The sequence below is a fragment of the Mus musculus genome, chromosome 5 (genome assembly GCF_000001635.26).
Source record: "Mus musculus strain C57BL/6J chromosome 5, GRCm38.p6 C57BL/6J".
NCBI lineage: Eukaryota > Metazoa > Chordata > Mammalia > Rodentia > Muridae > Mus > Mus musculus.
The window spans coordinates 20,842,042-20,866,699 of record NC_000071.6 but is presented as its reverse complement, the minus strand read 5'-3'; the positions used below and the strand labels follow the sequence as shown (position 1 = coordinate 20,866,699).

The following is a 24,658-nucleotide window of genomic DNA, read 5'->3' as shown; positions in this document are numbered from 1 at the left end:
CCTAGTGGGATCATCCAGTCAGCTGACCTGTTTTATTGATATGGGATACATTGGGCCAGCACTTTCCTTTCTGCTTGTGATGCTCTGCTGTCCTCAGATCTCTGTATTCAGTCACTAGTCATGCATCTTTCACAGTTCATTTTGGTGATCTTCTCTGCCTTGTATGTTTATGATTTTGCTTTGATTTTAGCTACGTTTTTTAAGGGAGTAAAGCCAGATGCTCATGTTTAGTTGGCATTTTTTTCCTCCTGAAAGTTTGAAATATTTAATCTTATAAATAATTTTATTTATAGTGGCTGGTGAGATGGCTCAGTGGGTAAGAGTGTTTGCTGTGTAGGAACAAGCACCTGAGTCCAGATGCCAGTAGCTACATTTCAAAAGCAGGTTGTGTCTGCTGTGCTCTAGCCTACCCAGCGTGTGCGGAGACTTGCAGGAGGATCTTTGGGGTTTACTGTCTTCTCCTTAGCTCCAGGTTCAGTGAGAGGACACCCTTTCTCCAGGAATAACATTCTCAGGCGGAGAATGACAGCAGGAGGACAGCCTGTGCTCTCTGGCCTCTTCATGCACAGGCATGCACACCCACATACATGTGCTCACACACAACGTACAAATACCATGCCAACACATACACACAAATTACTCTTGTAGTAATACAATTATTGGAACATTATTGATCATATTTTCAGAGGTTAATGAATGATCTGGGCCAAGATGAATCTGAAAGGAATGTGTCAAATAGATGAGGAGGAAAAAGCTGTTAGGTAGATGAACTATTAGGGTTAGAAGGCAAGCATGGTAGTGTATGTTATATGTGTGTAGAATATGCATGTGAGTTGGCAGATGAGGAGGTAGGTGGTTGTGCTGAGTTTACAATAGATCTATGGGCAGTTTGTAGAAGAAAGACCTTATGTTTCTAGCGGAGGAAACTTTTCTTCTTCTTTCAGGCACTCAGAATCCCTAGAGGTTTTAAAGTGATGAAGTCAGGATTTTTGTTTTGGGTTTTTTTGTTTTGTTTTGTTTTGTTTTTTAATACTGAAAAGGAAGAAATAAGAAATTAATCTGAGTAGTCCTGGAATTAGAGAATGTGGGCATGTGCCAGGAGGACATGTGGTAGCTGGATGTGTGGTGAGTTGGTAGTGTACTGTATGCTTTCATATTTGCTGACTGGTTCCTATGTGTCACACAGAACTGGCAGAAGCAGCAAGAATAAACAGTAATGAGGAGGGTTTTGAAGTGTTATACAATATTTTTACACAAGCGCTTAATGTACAGCCCTGTAGTTGCTGTTTAGTGTCTTGAATTTATAGCAAGAATGGAAACCCTGTGTCTTTTACTTACTTCCTTCTGGTAGAAACAGCGGAAGTCAAAGCACAGCTGCTGCTAATTTATAATTCTGTCTTAGAATGTTTATACTGTCTTTAGTTGTGCCAGTAGCATAAAATATTTATTGAAAAAAAAAAGATGTCAAGAAGTAAATACAGATGGGTTGAAGAGGTACCACTTAGCCCTAGGAAGAGCTGTAGCCTCATACAAACTGGGTGTGGTGGTGCATCTCCTTAATGCCAGCATCGGAGGAGGCCAATCAGAAGTTCAAGGTCATCGTCATCTTCATAGTAAACTGAGAACAGCCTGTAACCTGAACTGTTTCAAAAATAAAGGTGAAAAACCTTAACAATAAAATGAAGGGATTTCTAAATAAATGCTAAAGAAGATCACAGAATTTTCTTACCGTAAAACCAAAGGGGGAAATGCATGTTGGAAGATGGTGAGGGGTTGAGAAAGACTAGGGCTGGATGGAGAGAGACAGTGATCTACAGTGATGCTAAACACTTCAAAAGTAATGAGCAAGAAAAGTGAGCCATGTGGATAGGCTCCAGTTAGTTCTAGTCCCATGACACTAAGGAAATGTAAATCAAAAAGAAACTGTAAGTATTCTCAGAGGAAGCAGGCAGCAGAACAGTCAAGGGAAGTTCCTGTGTTGCTCCTGCATAGAAAAACTGTACCTCAGTGGGCTCGAGCCACAGAATCTTAGAACCTCACCTTTTACTTCAGCACAGTTGGGCAAGCAATTCACTCCCTAAGTACTTCCCTTCCTTCCTGTTAATTTTGACTATCTCTGGAACACAGCTTCTTTGTGCTCTCAGAAAATACTTCCCAGAAGATTTCACCTCAGTGTTGCCGGTCTCTTCTTAATAACTGCTAATTTCTTAGCTCCAGCTAACCAGCATCGATTGTCCCAGTAGTCTCCTTCTCTTGACTAATATTTAGCCAGAGACAAATGGCCAAAGCTGCCAAAGTTCTGCTGCTTGCTAGGGCTGAAACATGGCTCAAATCACTCACAGCAACAGTCTTCCATTAAGCTCATTAAGCTCATTAAGCGCCACTTAAAACATTTCATGGCTTTCCAATTCCAAAGTCCCCAAATTCTTCCAAACAAAAACATGGTGAGGTTTATCACAGCAATACCCCAATCCCTGGTACTTCTCTCTTAAGGTTTTACTGCCGTGAACAGACACCATGCATGACCAAGGCAACTCTTGTAAGGACAACATTTAATTGGGGCTGGCTTACAGGTTCAGAGGTTCAGTCCATTATCACCAAGGTGGGAGCATCCAGGCAGACATGGTACAGGAGGAACTGAGAGTTCTACATCTTCATCTGTAGGCTGCTAGCAGAATACTGGCTTCCATGTAGCTAGGATGAGAGTCTTAAAGCCCACACTCAAAATGACACACCTACTCCAACAAGGCTACACTTCCTAATAGAGCAACTCCCTGGGCCAAGCGTATACAAACCATCACACTTTCCTAGCTACTGTACCCACCTTTCATCCCTCCCATTTTTAATCTTATTAACTAAAACCTGAGTATACTATGTACTACTCTTGTTTATCCAAGCATTTTGATCATAATGTGTGGTCAGTAATTTTTGATCTCTAAATGCAACCAAATTTAAATAAAATGTTGAAGTTCTGTTGACAGTATGGAAAAATCACATGGAATGCTTATTTGGTTAATGCTTTTGTTGGTAGCAGTAAGATCATGTGTAGATTTGGATCAAGCTTGCTTGGTTGATGATAGAACTTTTTTGTGGGTAAATAAGGTAGTTAAACCATTTAAAGTGGATCACATCTCATAATTGAGTTTTCCATGAATCACATCAATCAAAACACAAAATGCTTAATCATATACACTGTAATTGGGTATTTAATGGATATTTTAGGCCTTTAAAACAAAATGCATCAAAGAACAGTAAGAATTGTAGGGGATTTTTGAGAACATGCTGAAATTAAGAAACCCTCAAATATAAAAAGTTACTTTGAAGAGCATGCATAGTGGTTTATTGTGCTCATATGGAAGTCCTACATAGTAATAATAAGATCCAAACTCTTGGGCTCAATAATTAAGAGCAGTTCCCAGTGCTACACGGTGGCCCCCAGCTGACTGTAACTCTAGTTCCAGGGGTTCCACGCCCTTTTCTGGTACTGCATGCACATGGTTCGCATGTAGACAAAATATTCATATACATTTAATAAATATAATTTCTAAAAGCTTACAACTTTTAAATGCTAGATTTCTTTTTTAGAAAATAAATATTATAGAATAGAGTTTATTCTGGGCATGGGGAGGGGATTTGAGAGGGTAGTAGCAACAGCAGAGGAGTAGAGGCTGGCCATGAGGGTGTCAGACCTCATTACAGATGGTTGTGAGCTACCATGTGGTTGCTGGGATTTAAACTCAGGGCCTTCCAAAGAGCAGTCAGTGTTCCTAAACCTCTGAGCCATCTCTCCAGCCCGAATACTAGATTTTTTTTCTTTGTTTTGTTTATTTTTTGTTTTGTTTGTTTGTTTTTGGGTTTGCTTGTTTTTGTTTTTTGAGACAGGGTTTCTGTTGTCCTCTAACTTGCTTTTTGTAGACCAGGCTGGCCTGGAACTTACAGAGATCCACCTGCCTCTGCTTGTGCTGGGATTAAAGGTGTGAGTCACATTTCTTAATAGCACAGAGTTTTTGTTAATGCAAGCTCAGACTTGCTTGTGATTCTCTCTTCTTAGAGTAAAATCACCCTCCACGCTGAAGTGCACTGATTGTGCATTGGTTCTGTTCATGAAATTAAAAATTAAACATTCCTTTTATGAATTGTTAAAAGAAAGAATGGATAGCTGTTTTTTAGATCACTTTTTCAAATTCCATTTTCTATTCTAAAATTGAAGTAAGTTTTTTAAAGCATATAATTTAGCATTTAATTTCTTTATTCCAGATGAAACCATAAAAACTTAGATGAAACAGTCACAACTTACAGACCACGCTGCTGGATTTCACTCTGTCCACACCGTACGCCTTCGTCAGTAGATGTCAGTCATTTTCCCCTGGCCTCAGTATCAATGTGAAGAAATTTATTTGACTCTTAGCATTTCTTACCATCTTAAGAAGAGGAAACTGTTAAACTTAGCATTTATGAGTAGAATTAGTCTAGGCTTCAGAGGTTTTAGTGATTTTTTAAAAAAATTTATTTATTTTTATTCATATGAGTACACTGTAGTTATCTTCAGACAGACCAGAGGAGGGCATCCCATTACAGATGGTTGTGAGCCTCCATGTGACTGCTGGGAATTGAGCCCAGGAACTCTGGAAGAGTAGTCAGTGCTCTTAACTGCGAGCCATCTCTTCAGTCTGGGTTTTAGTAATTTTTCATTGGACCTTTTAGGCTCCAGATTATTCTGTATTGGATGATTGAATGATACGTCAGCAAATCAGCCATATTTATTATATTTAAAAAATTTTTAATATTAAGAAAAGGTGTGCCTATGTGTTTCTGTGCACTGTGGGAGGTTTATGAGTTATTTTTTATTCTTGCCCTTAAATTCATTTTTGATGGTGCTTTGTTGTTAACTTCAAAATTTCTTTAAACCTTAGTGTTTAATATAGTCAAAAAGTAACAGCTGTGGTTCTCAACCTGTGGGTCGTGACACCTATGGAGGTTAAACAACTCTTGCACAGGACAGATGTCAGATATTCTGCATATCAGATATTTATATTATAATTCATAGCAGTAGAAAAATTTAGTTATGAAGTAGCAATGAAATACTTTTATGGTTGGGATAACCACAACATGAGGAACTGTATTCAAGGGTCGCAGCATCAGGAAGGTTGAGTCCACTAGGTTATAGGATGGTTACTTAAAGGCATTGGACTTTTCTTAACATTTAGAACTGGGGGTGGGGAGCATATGTAGCTAAGTACAGCAGAGTACATGCAGGACAGTATAGATGTAATTGAAACACAGAACAAAGACAGTTTCAAAGTATTGAGTGGAAGGATGAGGGGAAATGCATAGGAGGCCCCTTTGTAAAGAGGAAATAGGATTTTGGCAGAGGTAGAAAAGTGTGGTATGGTTGAAACAAGAGAAGATGAGAGGACTGAACAGCAGTGTTGGTTAATAGGTTAGAGCAGGGCAATAGAGGTTGGAATATAGTTCTAAGGTAGTTAGTTACGAGTTTTATTCTATGACCAGACAGGGGTGATAAAAGGTTATTAGGAAAGGTAGTAATAGTGAGGCCATAGGGCCTGAGGAGAAACTTTCTTTAAAACACATTCATCTAGTAGTTTGTACCCTGTTAAATTCCATATGTAAAATAGATTCAGCTAATATTTTTAGATATGTTAGTAAAATAATTTAGAGGAACTCGTACATAACTGAAGCTGCTGTCTTTTAGTCTTTTGTTATGTGGAACCTAGGGTTAGAGCTGGTGAAAAGCGTAGGTGCAGAGAACTCAGTAACTGAACAGTACCCGGGCCTTCCTGAAGTTTGAACTACAATTCTCCTGGTGCTTGTTCTTCTGCTCCATGTCCTCTGCTGCAGAGACATAGTAGGTGCCCAGTGAGATGCAAAGGAAGAACATGGCCTCTCTTCCCCAAGTGGCCTGTACGGCCTTGCTGTCTGCAAGTTATATGTCATACTTCCTCATTAATGTGGACAAAGAGACAGTAAGCACATGTTCCTTAGGAAGCCTTTGTTTTGGAGTTAAGATGGAGGATGGAGAGAAGCACTAAGCTTCCTCTGTGTGTGTATGTGGGGCGGGGGGTGGAGTGGGAGAGGGGAGTGTACTGAGACCCTGTGTCAAACAAATAAGAAAATAACACACACACACACACACAAAGACATTTTTGTAAGTCTTGAATCTGGGGTAACTCCTCTCCTCCATCTTTCCTGCTCTCTCTCTCTCTGTTTTCTTGAGAGGGTCTTGTTATGTAGCCAGGATAGCCTCAGAATCACTAAGTATCCCAGCTGGCCTCACACTCAGTTTCTACTTTCTTAAGCTTTCCAATTGCTTGAGTTATAGACAGCCATGTACAAGCTTGGCTTGAAGTTTTTGTTTTTGTTTTTAAATTCCAAATGGTAGAATTAAACACATGCCACTCAGGATTTTGAAGATTTCTTGTGTATAATAAAACATAGACTATAAGCAAACAAACAAACAAACAAAGAATAAAAGGAATAAAAGGCAGAAGCCGAGTGTCAGGTGAGATGGTGTGTTTTCTGAGCATAATGAGGGGCATGTTGGACTGTGAATTGGTTCAAGAATAATAAGAGAAATGCACGGTAATATATGACCATTCATAGAGTAATTCAAAGTAGTTAAAAATCGCTTTTTAAAACATGTAGATCTGTACAAAGAATCTTCCTCCTGGTCATTATTACAGTGAGAGCACCCTGCACCCACCATGACTTCTGTAGTCACCATCTCATTGTAGGCTAACCTTTGGCATCATAAATGTGAAAATGTAATAAAGAAAAATTCAGATATTTTGATAGAAACAGTGATTAATCCTATGTAACAAAGAGAATTAACTGATACTATCTATAGCAAAGTTAAAATGTCATGCCTACAGTTAACACTATAGTTTTAAAATCTTTTTTTTTTCCATTTTTTATTAGGTATTTAGCTCATTTACATTTCCAATGCTATACCAAAAGTCCCCCATACCCACCCACCCCTAGTTTTAAAATCTTATTCTTACTGTAATACCCATCCTTGTAGTTGATTGATCCAAAAAAGATTTAGTGGGCTAGAGAATGGCTTAGGTGGTGATGTCTTGCCACATAATTATGAGGTGCTGAGAACAGATTCCCAACACCCATGTTCATGCTGGGTGTGGGGGAGCATTCCTGACACTTCAGTGCTTTGGGGAGCAGAGACAGGAGGATTCCTAGAGCTGGTTAGCCAGTCAGCCTTGCTGAACTGGTGAGTTCCTGGTTCAGTGAGAGGCACTGTCTTAAAAATAAAGTGGTGATACAGAAAATGTGGTACATTTACACAATGGAGTACTACTCAGCTATGAAAAACAATGACTTCATGAAATCTGCAGACAAATGGATGGAACTTGAAAATATCATCCTGAGTGAGGTAACTCAGTCACGAAAGAACACACATGGTATGGACTCATTGATCGGTGGATGTTAGCCCAAAGGTTTGGAATACCCAAGATTCAATTCACAAACCATATGAAGCCCAAGAAGAAGGAAGACCAAAGTGTGGATGCTTCAGTGCTTCTTAGAAGGGTGAACAAAATACTCACAGGAGGAAATACAGAGACAGAGTGTGGAGCAGAGACTGAAGGAAAGGCCATCCAGAGACTGCCCAACCTGGGGATCCATCCCAATACAGTCACCAAACCAGGACGCTATTGTGGATGCGAGAGAGTTGACCTCTGGCATGCACATAAACACACATGGATGCAGACATCTACACTGAGGTCTTCTACACACAAAAGGTTCAGATTGTTTATTCAGGGTACCTAGTAAGTCTTTTAGCGCTCCCTGTTCATCTCCCTCTACCTCCATGTACAGTAACCTGAATATAGTTGATTATTAACAAGGTTATTTAACACAAACAATTACACTAGAGATGATAAGCATTTAAGCTTGGACTTGTTATAGGATAAAAGTCAAAAGGCTTTAGTTATCCACAGCACCATTCGTTGTATATTAATTACTTTTGTTTACTGGTTTGAAATTTGTAGTCTTTTTGCTTTTGCTAAGTTTTACTTGTCTGAAATTCACTTACTGTGAGCGTGCTTTGTCAGGTGTTTGGTTCAGAACTCTGCCCCAGCATGTTGTATAACCTGTTTAAAAATAGGACTGAACCTCACAGTGTTCAGAAAGGTTGTTGATACTAGAAAAACTATTAAATGAATTTGTAGAGCTCATACCTTACAAAAGGGGATTTTCTTTAAAACAGAAAATTAAGGTTTCAATTCTGTAGATCTATATAACTAAAATGTAGAGAATATTTATGTAGCTAATAGTTGTTGGATAGTTGACATTTATTGTAAGTGTTGTTCACTAAGTCAGTTTGATGTTGTGGCTGCTGGGATGGGGAAGCAGGTCAAGGCACTGCCATACAAGTCTGACTACCTGAGTTCCGTTCCACGCCCCATGAAAAGGTTGAGGCTTGCTCTACACACATTGTGGCCTGTGTGTACATACAAGAAGAAGAAAACACATTGTGGCCTGTGTGTACATACAAGAAGAAGAAAACACATTGTGGCCTGTGTGTACATACAAGAAGAAGAAAACACATTGTGGCCTGTGTGTACATACAAGAAGAAGAAAACACATTGTGGCCTGTGTGTACATACAAGAAGAAGAAAACACATTGTGGTCTGTGTGTACATACAAGAAGAAAACAATCGGAAAGCTTCTGTTTAGGTTCTTTTATTTTGAGGCAGATGTTATCCTTATCTTTATTGAGGATTTTCCCTTTGTTTTGTTTAACTGCTATTGTTTGTTTGTTTATTGTGTCTGTGCATATGTGTGGACATATATGTGCCATGGTGCACATATGCAAATGTCAAAGGACAACTTGCTTAGACTCCATCCTCTCTTTTATCACGTGAATCCTAGGATTCGGACTGAGGTTGTCATGCTCTTGCTGACCCTCGGTACTATTATTTATATGTCTGTCTGTCTGTCTGTCTCTCTCTCTGTCTCTGTATACACACACACACACACACACACACACACACACACACACACACATATATATATATCCTCCAAGTGTATTAGATACAACATAAATAAGTAGTTTTGGTCACCAAAACCTGTTCATGTTCTTATATGTAGAAAATGGGATGCTTATTTCGACAGATAATCTGGAATTTTTCCCACAAGGTTTGGGTAGGATGAAAAGGGTAGAGTGAGAATTTGCTGTCTAACTTTTGTACCATTTATTCATTTATTATCACTTGCATGATGGGAGATTATGGTTCACTTGCAAAGTGTATACAGTTGTCTTGACAGAACAGACAGTTTAGGGGTGTAATGTTGTAAATACACCTTTAGTAGAATCATACTCTTGAGTAAAAGTACTCTTGAAATGAATTTCACCCCAGAGGCGTCTTAAGACTAAAACCTAAACAGGGGATTTTAAGTCAATAAGGCAACTCTTCTGTAAAAACAAAACACAAACAAAAACCAGTGGTAAGAGATCTGAAGGTAATCATTACCTGACTTCAGAGGAGGACAGTGTCAGCATCTCTAAATGAAATGTATGTAGTTGAGACTGACATTGTCATCTTAGGATAGCCAGGTAGCTACTCTTATTTTTGTTGTCAACAAAACCTAACTATTACAGCATTCAGTTGTTTTCCACATTAAAGGAAACTATAACTATTTTCTTCTTACTGAACTGAAGAACTTTTTAAAAAGTGAATTATAATTGAGCTGTACTATCTGTTGTGTTCTTTTGTAAGTATCTCATGCATTTGTTGGTCACAACAACTCTAGTGGCTAAGTAGGCACCAGCATTCCTCCCAATGTATTTTTTTAAAGCCCATTTATTTATTAATATTTATGCATACCTATGGTGGTTGGTTCCTCCCCTCCCCTCCCTTCCCCACCCCTCCCCTCCAAAACAGGGTTTCTCTGTGTAGCCCTGGCTTTCCTGGAACTCATTCTGTAGACCAGGCTGGCCTCGAACTCAGAAATCCACCTGCCTCTGCCTCTCAAGTCCTAGGATTAAAGGCGTGCGCCACCACTGCTGGGCCCTCCCACTGTTATAAGTGAAGGCAACCAAAGTTGGAGGAGCTTAAGTGGCTTCTCCAGTATTAAATAGGAGATATTAGAGCCAATATTTAAATTCAGATCTCTTGTTTTGGTAAAATTTGGGGAAATTTTCTTGATTGGATAATTCAAAATGGGAAGTTTCACTATAACCATATGTATGGTGATTTGACAGTGATTTCAAAATGTACTTTGTCTGGATTTGACCAGTAAAAGTGCAGTCATTGATATATTAGGAAAGGTAATAAAATAATTTTGTCTGCAGCTATCAAGAGTACAAGCATTAAGTAAATTCTGCTTTAAGCTTTAGAGGTTATACTTCACATTTGAACTTGATAATAATTTTATAGTATTTGAATCCTAGCATGTTCAAGGAGCCTTCACGCTCCCAAGAATAGCATGTAACATTGGTGATGTTTAGTTTACCTTGACAAACTAGCTTTTCTTTTCTTTTCTTTTCTTTTTTTTATTAGATACTTTCTTTATATACATTTCAAATGCTATCCTGAAAGTTCCCCATACCCTCCCTCCGCTCTGCTCCCCTACCCACCCACTCCCGCTTCTTGGCCCTGGCATTCCCCTGTATTGGGGCATATAAAGGCAAACTAGCATTTCTACAGCTGCAGATCTGCATGTGGTGGGATGGACTATGTAAAGTGCTTTTCTCCCTTGATTTCCCTGAGGTGGGCTTTGAGGATGCTGATTTGTAATGACCGTTCTGCCCAGAATCCGGCAGAGGTTAGAGGTGCTATCTATAGCATGGCTGTTTTATGACCAGGAAAGCATCCTGCTTTTAGCTGCTGTCAGTGTGAAGTCTTTGGAGGGCAGTGGACTGTCTGTTTTACATGAATATAAGAAAGATGTAGATTTCTCATTACCCACAACTGTGATATCTGACATGTTCTTAATAGGTATTATTTCTGTGTAATTAACCCTGATACTGGCTTAATGTTTAAGAAGCTTGTCTTGATGTTAGTTTGATTCTATTATAAAAATACAAGACTTAAAATTCAGTCATTTCTTTCCAGACATCTGTTAGCAATAGTAATTGACGCTTGTTCTTTGATAGAAAGTAGAGAAAAATTAACCTGTTACTCTGTGAGTTAGTTCCTATTACATATTAGTTATAAGGATAAAATTGCCTGTATAGCCTGGAATATTCTGAAACTTATCTAAAAGATTTATTTTTCTTAGATAATAGTTCATTTTCTAGGAACATTTTATTACTATAGCCACCTAAAAACAACTTTATTATGACAACTGATTTTTGTTTACTTAAGAGAACCTGCTGCTAAAATTGGAATGAGGAAGGGTGTAATCTAAGTATAGGCATACACCGCTTACTTTGCAAATAACCAGAGTGTATGTGTGCATGTTGTTAGGCTCCTTCTGAATGGTAGAAATAAAGTTATTTGCATGTTTTTCTCTTTGTACAGCTTAAAATGACGAATGTGTGATCTCAATGGAATAAATGGCGTCCAGAGTCACAGATGCTATAGTCTGGTATCAGAAGAAGGTGAGTTGATAGTCAAAGCTTTTCTTTTTTCTTTTTAAGAGTTTGAATATCACGAATTAATGTGTATTTTTTGCTATCTGTTTAAACCAGGTATTACCAAAAGTAAAGACTAAATAGGTTTTTGGGGCAGAAGATTATATTATTGTGATTTTCTTTTTCCCTATGTTATCTTTAAATAAATTGGAAAAACAGTACCTAAAACACTGTCTTCTAGTTTTCACCCTAAGATCTCAAAGTAGGTAGACTACTAGATTAATCACTGCCATGTAGAGTCTATGGCAAGTCTCAGGGTGATTTATATAAGTAGAAATATACAAAAGTAGTCCAAGTTTTATTGCTTTCTTTTCTCTTTTTGTTTTAACTGAAAGAATGCTAGATTGTCAGAATTTAGCTTATGTAAAAAGTCTAATAACCTTAGTTTTAAATTTTTTGTTTTTAGTGTTTGTGGTGAATTATATTTATTGTTATATATTAAAGCATTTCTTTTTATTCTTGGGAATACCCATTATTGAACCCATCGTTTTGTACTTACAAGGCAGATATTCAGCCATTGATTTACATTTTTAACCCTTGGAACCCTGATGGTGCTTTGGCCCTAAGGGTTTTATTCAAATGTAACTGTGTATTTAAGCTTCTGCTGTTGGAAGCAAACCAGGCAAGCTTTAAACTTTCGGAACTGGTGCTGTGATAATTAAATCCCGTAGAAGTGTGACAAGGCTGAGAACTGAGTCTCTTTAGAATATGTTATTTAATTCTTGGTAAAATACACCACAGGTGTACAGATAATATAATATCATGGTTTCTATATGAAGTTCTTCATTGGAAGTATTGATACTGGAATGTCGTGACATGATCTGTAGTAGTGCCACCTTTAAAGTTCTAATGAGCTTAAACAAAAAATTCCCAAAGAAAGTAGAAATAAAGAATTAGATAAATCCGTGTATATACACACACACACACACACAAAACAAGGTACTTTGAGGTGTATCGATTAAACTTGTCTTCTAAAAATTATTTTCAGTTAGGCATGGTGGCCCCTGCCTTTGATCCCTGCATTTGGGAGGCAGAGGGAGGAAGATCTCTGAGTGCTCTACCAGCCTGGTCTACATAGCAAGTTTCAGGTTTGCCATGGCTGCACAATGAGACCCAGTCTCAGCAAACAAATACATACACACACACACACACACACACACACACACACACACACACATATACACACTTGTTGATATTTATATATACAAGTGTGTGTGTATATGTAGCTATATATACATTTTCCCACAGTTTTCTAATTTCTATTTATCAGAGTAATGTTTCCAAACATTTTCTTTAGCTTTTAGTGTAGGCCATTTAGAATTTCACTGAAGATTATAGAACATACTTGGCTAAATGAACTTTGTTTGGGATCCTCCCATATATTTAGCTGAATGACACTTCTCTTGTCTGAGGTAATTTATTTAGATGTCTTGGACGTGTGCAACTTAAAAATTCTATAGAACACTTGTAAAAATGTGTCCCAAAATTATTCCAACAGATTTAACCACATATTTTCTATGAGGGAGTTGACCTTTAAATTGTTTCTTTAAAGAAAACCATATGAATCATTCAGAAATTGTTGCTTATTATTAAACTTATTATTAAAAATAAATAAACAAGAAGCCCCAGTAATGTAGTACCTTTTGCTCCCCCTATTTATTTATTTATTTATTTATTTATTTATTTGGTTTTTTTGAGACAAAGTTTCTCTGCGTAGCTCTGGCTGTCCTGGAACTCACTCTGTAGACCAGGCTGGTCTCGAACTCAGAAATCTGCCTGCCTCTGCCTCCCAAGTGCTGGGATTAAAGGCGTGCGCCACCACGCCAGGCTACTGCTTTCTTGACCTAGTCCCTCAGTTCTGTTCCTCAGAGGCAGCCATGTTTAGTCATCACTCACTGACTCTCAACGTCTTTCCTTCCTTTCTTCATCTTCATAGGGGTTTCGGAGAGGGATTGCAAATTCCAGGTATGGGATTTTAGTTTTGTAATTACTTCTGGGGGATCTTGCCCTTGGTGGATAAGAAGTAGATAAGCAAGGTCATATAGTGTTTATAGTGCTAAGTTTAAGATTGGTAGGCCTTTTCTACAGAGGGCTAGAGAACATAGATCTTAGTGTTTTAAGTTTATAAAGTTGTTGCTACAGTTACTCAGCTCTGCCAGTGTTGTATAAAAATAGCCGCAGATCATATCCTGGGTTGGTGACTGTGCTTGCCTTCTCATAGACTTAACTTGGAAAAACAACTAGAGCTGACCTGTAACACCTTAGTGCTGATAGTACGTGAAGACAGTCTCGTGTCACACAGTGCAATGATGCCCTTAAGTCACACTGTCTACTCATCCTCTCTTCCTCATTTTATTGTTGATTTATGACTGTATGATAAATTGTTGTTTTTAATAAGCTATCTCTAAATGTTCTACTATTGAGCAATGACTAAAAGCCCTAATTAATGTCTTTATATGACTGTGTGTGTGTGTGTATGATTTACAGCAGTGTCCTATAATAATACTATAATGATATTTTCCAGTGTATATGACTTATTTTTTGACTTGGTTTTTCAAATTCTTTTCTGAAGCTTCTGATGAAACCGTAACATTTATTTTTGTTGCAGTCATTCATGTGTACGCTTTATTTTGCTTCCTAGGGAATGATTTTCCTAGAATTGTGTGTGCGCCTGCAGGATGCTTTCCAATGTTGGGTGTATTGAAATATGCCTTGAGAGTTCCCCTTACAGGTCTTTGTTCAGACAAGTTTGTTTTAAAACAAGAGCCTTTTAAAAGTGCTTGCAGTGCTTCGGAAACCTTAAGAACTTGATGCTTGCTGATCATTTGAGCACAGACAATTCTTTCTTTGAGCTCCAATTGCCACTTTTTTAAGATTGCCCAGATAATGGTTCTCAGCACATTTTCAATCATGACTCCCTCTGAAGTAGTGATGGCAGCTAAGGATGTAATTTTTGGAAAATATATATAATGTTTACACATATGAAATGTCACATTGGTTTGAATGCTGGCTAATATGTCCTAGATTATATAACTTAAAACTTTTAATATATAATAGTTTGTTTTTCTGACTATCATTAATAGTATTCAACTTAGATTGGTATTACTACTCCAGATAAAATTCAGAGTGTGTCTACCTCATTTGTTGGTTGTTCCACGCACCTTAGAGTCACTCTTCCCTCATGGAAAATGGTCCCATTTTCGTGTTTTTGTTTTAGTACTAAAGGTTAATTAGCTCCAAAGGCATTACTTAGCTTATGAGTGGTTTTGAACTTGAACTCTAATATCAGATGTGAAATTTCCAGAAGGATGTGAAACAAAACATTTTAAACTATAATCAGTGTTTCCAGGAAAAAAATTACATGTGAGGGACCTTTATGCATTGTTTACTTTGGTATTTTTAAAGCTCCTTACAATCATTTCTTAACCTTTATTCAATGCTATATAGTAATAATCATGAACTACTTGCAAGTTCCTATTGCTAAAAAAAAAAAATAGTTTTTCAGTTACCTTGTAGGTACAGCTTATGCAACACAAAAGACCACAGGAGAGAACCCAGACAGTTTCAGGTTAATAATGGGCAGTTGAATGTTCTTTATAACAGAACTATTCTTTTATGTTTGTATTTCTTATTTCTGAAGTTAGAGACTTACTTATCATTGGGAGTGAATCCTAAATATCAATCCACAGGTAATTCATTGACACACTAAGGATTACTTTTTAAAAAATCCAGTGATAATAAAGTTTTATGAATATACATGTTAAAATAGAGAAAATGAGGTTGATTTTAGAAGACAAATGTATAAAAGAAGGCTGATGTACAAATAACCCCTAAACAAATAACAAAGAGAAGCACTACTAATATATGGTAATTAAAACTTTGAGGAAGTACAGTGGCAGTAAAACACGTTTGAATTTTTGTGGTTGTTTTAATGATTTATTTTTATGTGTGTGTATGTGTCTCTCTATATGTGCATGTTCTTGTCTGTATATGTATCTCATGCGTGGTACCCATGAAGGCCTGAAGAGGTCATTGTATCTCCCTGTAAGTGGTTTTGAGTTGATTGATGTATGTGCTAGGAACTCAGCTCGAGTCTTCTACAAGCTCAGTGTACACATTTAACTACTAAGCCATCTCTCAAGTCCCCCAGATGAATGAATGCTTTGTGGCCAATGTTGGCTAATGTTAGCAAAGTGTGGGATTCATTTATTAACTTAAACAAACTGTCCCGAGTAACATGAACATCATTTGTAACTGGTGTTAATTATAAATATTTGGGAACTTTAGATCCTCTACTTTCTTAGTTAAGTCGTGATGTGTACATATGTGCCACATATGTACATAGGCATCTGTGAATGTTTTCATGTGTGTATATAAGTACAAGTATAGGCATTTCCGAGTTAGCTGTAGTTGCTTTTTAATCGCCCAGCAGTCACTACCTACCCCAATCTTGTAGCTCTCGGATGAAAGACACACACAGCCTTATATTTAATATGCCTTAATTAGCTCAATGGCTGGGCCGATTCCAAACTTCCATATTCCTAACGCCTGCCCTCCAACACTCCTGAGTTATTACTTACTGAAACCTGTATTCCATCTTTGCTGCCCTAGACCCAATTGGGGAGGGAGGACTAAGCTGCTCTTCCTTGGCACTTACATGTGTTGGCTGACTCTTCATCCTGTGCTTTCCCCAGCATGGCAGTTCTGGTCCCCTTGCCTGCCAATCTGACAGTTCTGTCTCTGTGTCCCTGGCCAGCCATTGGCTGTAGGCAACTTTATTTACAAATCAGAACCAGCTCGGGCCAGGGACCCTCAGCATCTTACATGTGGATTCCCTGCAGTCTTGGGAACCCAGTTAACATAACACAAGCATAAGACCAAATCCACAACAGGTTAACTTGCACAGCATCATACAGATGATTAAGAAGTAGTGAGTGTCTGGTGTCAGTTTCCAAAACTACTGCTATTATTTATTTTTTTAACGTCTTTCTTGTGTCAGGATTTTCTTGTAAGATGAGTCCAACACAAACTAAGAGAGGGAAATGTATTGGCTTAAATGCTAAACCATGCAAAATGGTGAGGTTTACCTCAGAACTGACTGAATCCTAACGCCAGAGTACCACCAGAAATATGTGCCTGCTTCATTTTCCTTCTCTGCTTCTCTAGAGTTAACACTTCTTTTTACCACATAGGCTGTTATATGTGTTATGGGAACCAACCTGAGGCACCTCTGGACTCTTGTTTTCCTTTGAGAAGAAAGGATCTATGGAGGACTGGAATATTTTGGGTTTTCCATTCAAGACTTTCCCCCTGCTGTAAGAGCTTCAGTTTGCCTAGAAGTTTTCACTGACCATAATCCCTAGACTAAGAGGCTGACTATCTAAAATCTCAGGGCAGGGAAACCTCAATTTCTTTAAACTGATGATGGCATTCTGTTTCCCTGCCAGCGTCTGGTTTAGATCAGCACATGTGCCCCAATTTTGCCTAAATGAAACATGAAGGAAGTCTTCTAAGAAAAGGCTTCCATTTCTTAAAAAGAAAACCAGCAGCAGTAATAATAGAGAAAACGAAAGGAAGGAAGGAAGGAAGGAGGGAGGGAGGAAGAAGAAGGAAGGAAGGAAGGAAGGGGGAAGGAAGGAAGAAAGGGAGGAAGAAGGGAGGAAGGGAGGGAGGGTACCAAGCACTTCAAAGTGAGCTGAGTGAGTGACATGGAGGATGGTCCTGTCTTTGGACTTCTGTTGGATAAAATTCTGCTGTCACAGCTTTGTATGGTGACCTTGTTCCTATAGGAATTTGTGAACAAGTTAATAATAGCTGATTTCAATGATGAACAAATTTTTTTTCCTGAACTTTTTATTTAAACTACAGGATTACCACTGAAAGTGTACTACTTTTGATCTTTGTGCAAGATAATGTTACACTTGTATTTTATGTTGTTACTGTTAGTTACTGAGATACCTTCTTACTCTGCAACCCTGACCGGCCTAGAACTTGCTATGTACAGCAGGCTGACTAACAGATCTGCTTGCCTCTGCCTCCCAAGGGCTGCCATTAAAGGCAGGAGTCACCACTTCTGGCTACCATATTAATATTCTTGAAAAATTATTCATTCATACTATTGGAGATTTTAGTTCCTTGAAGCTGAAAGTGCTATTCAGACATTCACTCAAACTGGCTTTCTGAACAAGACATACTAAGCCACAGAAAAGTGGTCTCTCTTTTTCTTTCCTTACGCCATATTCTTAATATACATCAATTTTTTTTTAATGTAACTAGGGGGCTAGAGAGATGGCCTAGTGGCTAAGAGCGCTTTCTGCTTTTGCAGAGGACCTGTTTGATTCCCAGCTCCCACATGGCAGCTCACACCTAGGTAACTCCAGCTCCAGGGCATACTCTCTCCTGGCATCAGTGGGTACTCCACTTGCATGTAGTATATGCACACATGCAGGCAGACACTCAGTACCTAAAATAAAAAAAAAATCTTAAAAATGTAATGTAAAACAAATAGGTTTATAGTATGATTAAATATATATGTTATATACACACATACATATAATAGAGAAAAGACAGTGTAATTGAGTATGTGTGTGGGTATGTGTGTGCATGTGGAGCTCAGAGGACAATCTGTGGGAGTCAGTTCTTTCCATTATGGTGTAGCTCCCAGGGATTGAACTCTGGTTGCCATGTTTGGGCAGCAACTGTCTTTCCCCTCCGGGCTATCTTTGTGGCCTCCAACACTGTTGTTAAGAGTCGGGATCTGGGGCTGGCACGATGGCTCAGTGGTTAAGAGCGCCGACAGCTCTTCCGAAGGTCCAGAGTTCAAATCTCAGTAACCACATGGTGGCTCACAACCATCGGTAATGAGATCTGATGCCCTCTTCTGGAGTGTCTGAAGACAGCTACAGTGTACTTAGATATAATAAATAAATAAATAAATAAATCTATCTTAAAAAAAAAAAAAGAGTCAGGATCTGTGTTTGCATTGTGCATTCTGGAGTGTCTGAAGACAGCTACAGTGTACTTAGATATAATAAATAAATAAATAAATAAATAAATAAATAAATAAATCTATCTTTAAAAAAAAAAGAGTCAGGATCTGTGTTTGCATTGTGAGATTTCCTAGCTTGTGATACTGAAGATGTTTAGTCTTGGAGCTTTGGTCCTCCTTTTGTATGTGGCAGCTACTAACACTGGACAGGTCTTTTAAAGTTGTGAGGGTATAAGTTTATTATGAATTTTAAGAGGGTTTGAAGTATTGTATGAATTGCTTAATCAATATGAGCAAGCAGTCTTTTTTTTTTTTTTTTTTTTTTAAAGATTTATTTATTGATTATATGTAAGTACACTGTAGCTGTCTTCAGACACTCTAGAAGAGGGAGTCAGATCTTGTTGGGGATGGTTGTGAGCCACCATGTGGTTGCTGGGATTTGAACTCTGGACCTTCGGAAGAGCAGTCGGGTGCTCTTACCCACTGAGCCATCTCGCCAGCCCGCAAGCAGTCTTAAAACTACTATTAGTCAACTTCTGATGTGACATAAGAAGAAATTAAAATATCATCTAGTACTCAATATTTTCTCTAATGGCCATGTGTGTGTTACACACAATCCTTCTATTGGGAGAGAGTTGGGTATGTAGCTAAGAGAAAGCCAGAAATGGTATTTTACTCTGGCAACAGTGATCAGTCCAGATGTTCAAAAACCCAAGCTATTATATAAACATTTAAAAGAATTACAGTTGATGAAAAAGACTGTCAAGGAGGTAATAGGCTAAAGTTGAGAAGAGCCTCTGGGTGTGTTCCACAGCCTGGTGAGAACTGCAGCTGAAAGAATGAAGAGCGGTGGGGTATAGGGAAGGAGAGACCGCAGGCCAGCACAGTGCTGTGTTCCCAAATCCTCTGTCACCTTGCCCTTGCCCTTTGAGTAGTTTCATCAAATGAGCAAGTTCTCCTTTTTAAAAAGTGTGGGGGTAGGGTGGGGTGAGGTGAGGGTTAAGTGCCCTAACTTCTGAATTTTGCTCTTTATGCATATAAAGAAATAGTGATGTCATCTTTTCTAATCATTTATAGATTAATTCATGGTGTATATATAATGTGATATCATAGTGTCATACATACATGCTGCATCTGCTGTAAATGTGGTTCCCTGTTGTCATGACTACCTTTTCATATTGGCCCAGATTGTCCGAGGAATTGCTGTCGCAAAATTGCTGGAATCCTTTTAGATGGATTAAGATTCTCATAGAGTTAAAAATGACCTTCACTTGTGAATGAGAGCTCTGAAATATCAAACTTCTGATGCCCAGTATTAGAACAGTGGGCATTAAGTTGATGTTTGCTTTCTAACTATTACACAGCAAAGTCATGATGAAGTGTCATTTTAAAACCTCAGTTTTGTCTGTTTGGTTACTGGTCATGACTGTCCAAAAATAAGACTTGTAGCTGAAATACTTTACTTAATCTAGTTGCTATGATATTTGCCTTTTCACTTAGGATTTTTTCCCTCTGTTTTTATCAAGGTTCTTGAATTTTTATCCACACTCACCAATGTGGGTTTTAGCTCCATTTGTTTACAAGGAAAGCATGAGATATAGTCAGGAGTCTGACTTCAAGATATGTAGTTCCCAGCACACTGTAGATCTAGGCTGAAACCTAAGCACAGTCTAACATACTCATAATCTAACCCAAATCTGCTGTCTCGTTCTCCAGAACCTTCTTAAAAATACAGGGAGATGTGCAATACCCTAAAAACCATTTATGTGTGTGAGTGTGTGTGTGTGTGTGTGTGTGTGTGTGTGTGTGTATGTATGTGTATATGTATGGATGGATGGATGGGTGAGTGTATGCCATGGTGTGGGTGTGGCGGTTGTGGAGGTCAGAGGGCAGTTTCTGGGAGACAGTGCTCTCCAATCCATGGAGGTGGACTCAGGTTATCAACCCTGGCCATCAGCACCTTCAGGGCCATCTTCCTGGCCTCTGAAAAGACTTAGGGAATTCACACATTTAGTGTGAGAGTTTTTAAAGGTGACTTTTAACATGAGGGTCTTTGAGACGTACCCACTTTTTTTTAAAAGCTCTGGTTTGTAGTGTGTGTGTGTGTATACATTGACTTTGACCACAGCGATGATGGTGGCAGTGGTGATAATGAAGTAACCCACCATAACTTTCATGGAACAGTTTTTCTCAAGAACTTCTCTCAATATCTTTATTGTCCTAATAAGTATACATAAAATAATAATTATAAAAACTGAACTTCAAGGCTGCTTGCTGAGGCTGCACTAATGGGTAGGAATTCTGAGAAGGAAAGGTATGTTGTCTCAGTAAAGTACTTATTATTTCTCATATTTCTTTAGTGTAGCTTAAGGTGGCCCCATCTTCCTGAGCAGTGGTCCCTTATCATACAGGCCACTGACCTGCTCAGCTGGTCTCCACTCAGGTTAAAGATTACTTCATCTTGACCAGAAGTTTGCTTTATTGAACTTCTCCTGCTGTTGGATCTTTTTTTTTTTTTTTAACTAATTTTAAGCCAAAATTTATTTATCAATTTGTGTTTGTGTGCGCATCCACCCTTTTCTTTTCCTCTTTCTTTCTTTCTTTTATTTATTTTTATTTATTTATTTTTTTGAGATGGTCTACCTCACTGCTTTAGAACTTGCCAAGTACCCTAGACTGGCTGGCTAGCCGGCTTCAGGGATCTTAGTGGGTGTGCTGTCATGCCTGACTTTTTCATGTGGGTTCTGAGGAGACAGTGCAAACCCTCACTGCTTTCAAGGCAAGTACTTAAATGACTGAACTGGCTTCCCCAAACATCACTTAACTTTGCTTTTTAACATGGAACTCAAGTCAGCACCTCAAACAGTCATTTTTAAAATCAAACGTTTGATGTAGTACAATCCAAAGATACACTGATTTCATACATGCTGAGAGATGAGGATAGGAAAATGGCAAAGGAATCTTTTTTTTTTTTTTTTTTTAGAAATTATAGCTTCATGTTTCCATAAAGGTAAGAAAATGATTTATGTAGTAAAAACTCTGCAGTTTCTAACACGTATAATTATGAGAGGCAGGACAGCGTATGTGTGTGTGTGTGTGTGTGTGTGCGCGTGTGCGTGCGTGGAGCCAGGCTGCAGGGCAGTGGTATGTGTGGCACCTGTGAGTGTGCAGGGAACCTTAGATGTGCTATGTGTTTGATTTTGCATTAAGCTTTGGTAGCTGTGTAGCCCGAAGCCTTTTACTGTTGTTATCGGTTTGTGGCCTGCGCTTAGGTACTAGAGCCACAGCTGAGAGCTGGGTCCCATGGTTGTTCCTGCTGACGGGCCCTTCAGTAGTCTTTGTTTCTTTGCTCTTGCCTGAGCTTATCACACTGCTCCTGTTTGAGGCTATCTGATACTAGAACATTTTTACTGAAGAATCAAAATTAGGAAATGTGCATTGGAAGTTATTTTTTCTAGTTCATTGTGGTATCACATGCTTATAATCTCAACACTCTGTAAGTGAGACAGGAGATCCCTCGAGATCCAGGCCACTCTAGGCTTTAAAGTTTAAGTCCAGCCTGGACTTGCCTTTACAACATCATCATCGAAAATAACAGCAAAATCAAGCAAACAACCCCCCAAATCTAAACAACAACGAAAAGTTAACGTATAATTTACAGACACCCCCCTCCCATGAGAAATTGTAAGATTAGGGAATTTATCTTCTTGCCTTTTAAAAGCCTACTTTAGAGATTTTTGTCAAATATATCAAGAATTCCAGAACCCAAACAAAGAGAAGAACTAAGAAATGGCATGGCTTGAATTAGTTGAATTTAGTGGGGAAAGCTTGTCCTTTGGTTTTGGGAGGTAGGGGATATTCTGTGACATACGAAAACTACTCGTGAACTTTAAAAATTCTCTAATGAATGGATTTAAAACAGAGACTAGTCAAGGTTGGAGAATTTGCCAGCTAAATTTTAAATATCTTGCAGTCTGTTTATCTTTAACCATGGGAACAGACATAATGATGAAGTAATTTGGTAAACTACCAATTGACAACCTATAATTAGACCAGTGTGCCAGCTTTGAAAGGAGCTGGAAAGACCAAACCACTGTTTCTAAACTGCTCCATATTTATAGTCCTAGAAAAAAATGGCACTTGTAAATGCTATTTAGCAGGGTGCCTTAGATGCTAAATTGCTTTCTGGAGTCGCCCATGGTATTTATTCAAATAAAAGAAGTTGACTCACTACTGAGGATCAAATCACAGAGAATAAAGCACTCATAGTAGACGCTAAAACTGTCCTGTCTGAACCTTTATACAGAATGCATATTTTGTCCTGCTGGTGAGGTGAAATTCTGCTTTATTTTATTTTATTGTTTTTGTTACCTTCCCCCCCCCCCCCACCCCACCCCCCCCCCCCCCCGTGATGAAGTACAGATAAAGACAACAGCTATATACCAAGCATAGTGGCATGCCTTTAATCTTGGGAGAGGTAAGTTCCAGGACATCCAGCTACACAGAGAAACCCTTCCCCCCATTCTCCCATCCCCCCACCCTCCACCCCCACCCCACGCCCAGGAAATCCCTCCTAGTTTCCGGACCATCCTAGGCTAGCCTGGGCTGCCTAATGAGATCTTGCCTTTACAACATCATCATCTCTAAGAGATGGGGGGTGGTGGGGGGTGGTGGTGGGGTGGTAAATGAATAAAGAGAATATGGCATGTATACAAAATGGACTTTTATGCAGCCAGAAAGAAAATTGAAATCATGACATTTTTAGGAAAAGTAATGTAATTGGAAATCATTACGTTAAATTAGTCAGACTCAGACAAATACCACATTTTCTTTTATAATCAGAAACTTGATTTTTAAAATGTGTATATGTATGTATCTTTATAGCTTTATGTGTGAGTATGTAGTTATATATTTGTGTATAGGCTATGAAGTGGACTTGAGAGTAGAGGAATAGATCTCAGAGAGTTGGGAGAATAGAGAGGGTAATAGATATATACAATAAAATATAGGTTGGGAGTAACTGCAGAAGAAAGGGAATCCGCTGGAAGGGAGAGTATAGGAGAAGGGGACAAATAAGTATAACGGCATATCTGTATACACATACTGTGTTGAAATTTAATTATTTTTATGCTAGCCCACCCAAAAGCTAAACAGTAAAATGATATATATTTTGATGGTATATGAAGAGAAACAGTGAGGTAGTCTTTTAAAACTAATTCATTTAGAATTCTGAAAAGCTAGAAGATGGTGTCTTATTTTTCCAATTTTCAAGGTAATAGGTAGCAGGGTATAATTTTAATTACGTTTTTTCTGTCACTTTGATCTTTTTCTATGGCTTATTTTTATTTACTGGTATAAAATGGGAGAAATTACCAGGGAGCCTCATTAACTTCATGTAGCTAAAATACAATATTTAATTTTATCAGTAGACTTTAATTTTTAATATTTTATTAGCAATACACAACTTCACAATAATAATACTCTTGAGGGATTTATGTTAGTTTATATTGAAATGTCATTTATGACAGGCATATATGTGTCAGACATGGTTCTTTTTTTCAGGAAGCTCTGAAGCTAGAAGGGATCAGATGTAGATTCCTGTGAGCACTACACTGGGAGTTGTACAGGGCTACTCAAAATGTGTCCTGCTAGTCACTGTTGTGTCACCCCTTAGGCTCCCAGCGCTTCTCAAGTCTGCCCTGGTCTCTTTAGTATTCCTTGATCCTTGGCAATAGAGTTTCTCTTCACCTCTGCCCAAGACGGCTTATTGTAAAAACTTGGCCTTGTCTCTTACCTGCCTAATGTTCTTCAGAGTATCCTCTTACATACAGTGCAGGGTCCAAGTTCTTCACAGAACTTTCAGATTTTTATTCTGGTGTAATTCCAAAAGTATACGTGTGTGTGTGTGTGTGTGTGTGTGTGTGTGTGTGTGTGTGTGTGTGTCTGTCTGTCTGTCTGTCTGTCTGTCTGTCTTTCATTAACTCATACACACTTACTTGTTTCTTGGTTTGTTGAAGTAAGATAGCCCTTACCATAGTAAACTCAGGCACAGTGACTGC

The 24,658-nt window shown here is 38.4% G+C and overlaps 1 protein-coding gene across 4 annotated transcripts in view; it reads left to right on the top strand.

Moving 5' to 3' along the window:
- Phtf2 (putative homeodomain transcription factor 2) overlaps positions 1-24,658 on the top strand; it is a 123,474-nt gene that overhangs the window by 15,438 nt on the left and 83,378 nt on the right. For all 4 annotated transcript variants that reach the window (XR_003955706.1, NM_172992.3, XM_006535801.2 and 1 more), the window contains exon 2: positions 11,499-11,578. Coding sequence is in view for 2 of the 4 variants with exons in the window: in NM_172992.3 (NP_766580.3) it covers positions 11,534-11,578 (45 nt within the window). In the remaining 2 variants the exon portion in view is untranslated. The remainder of the gene's footprint in view (positions 1-11,498; positions 11,579-24,658) is intronic.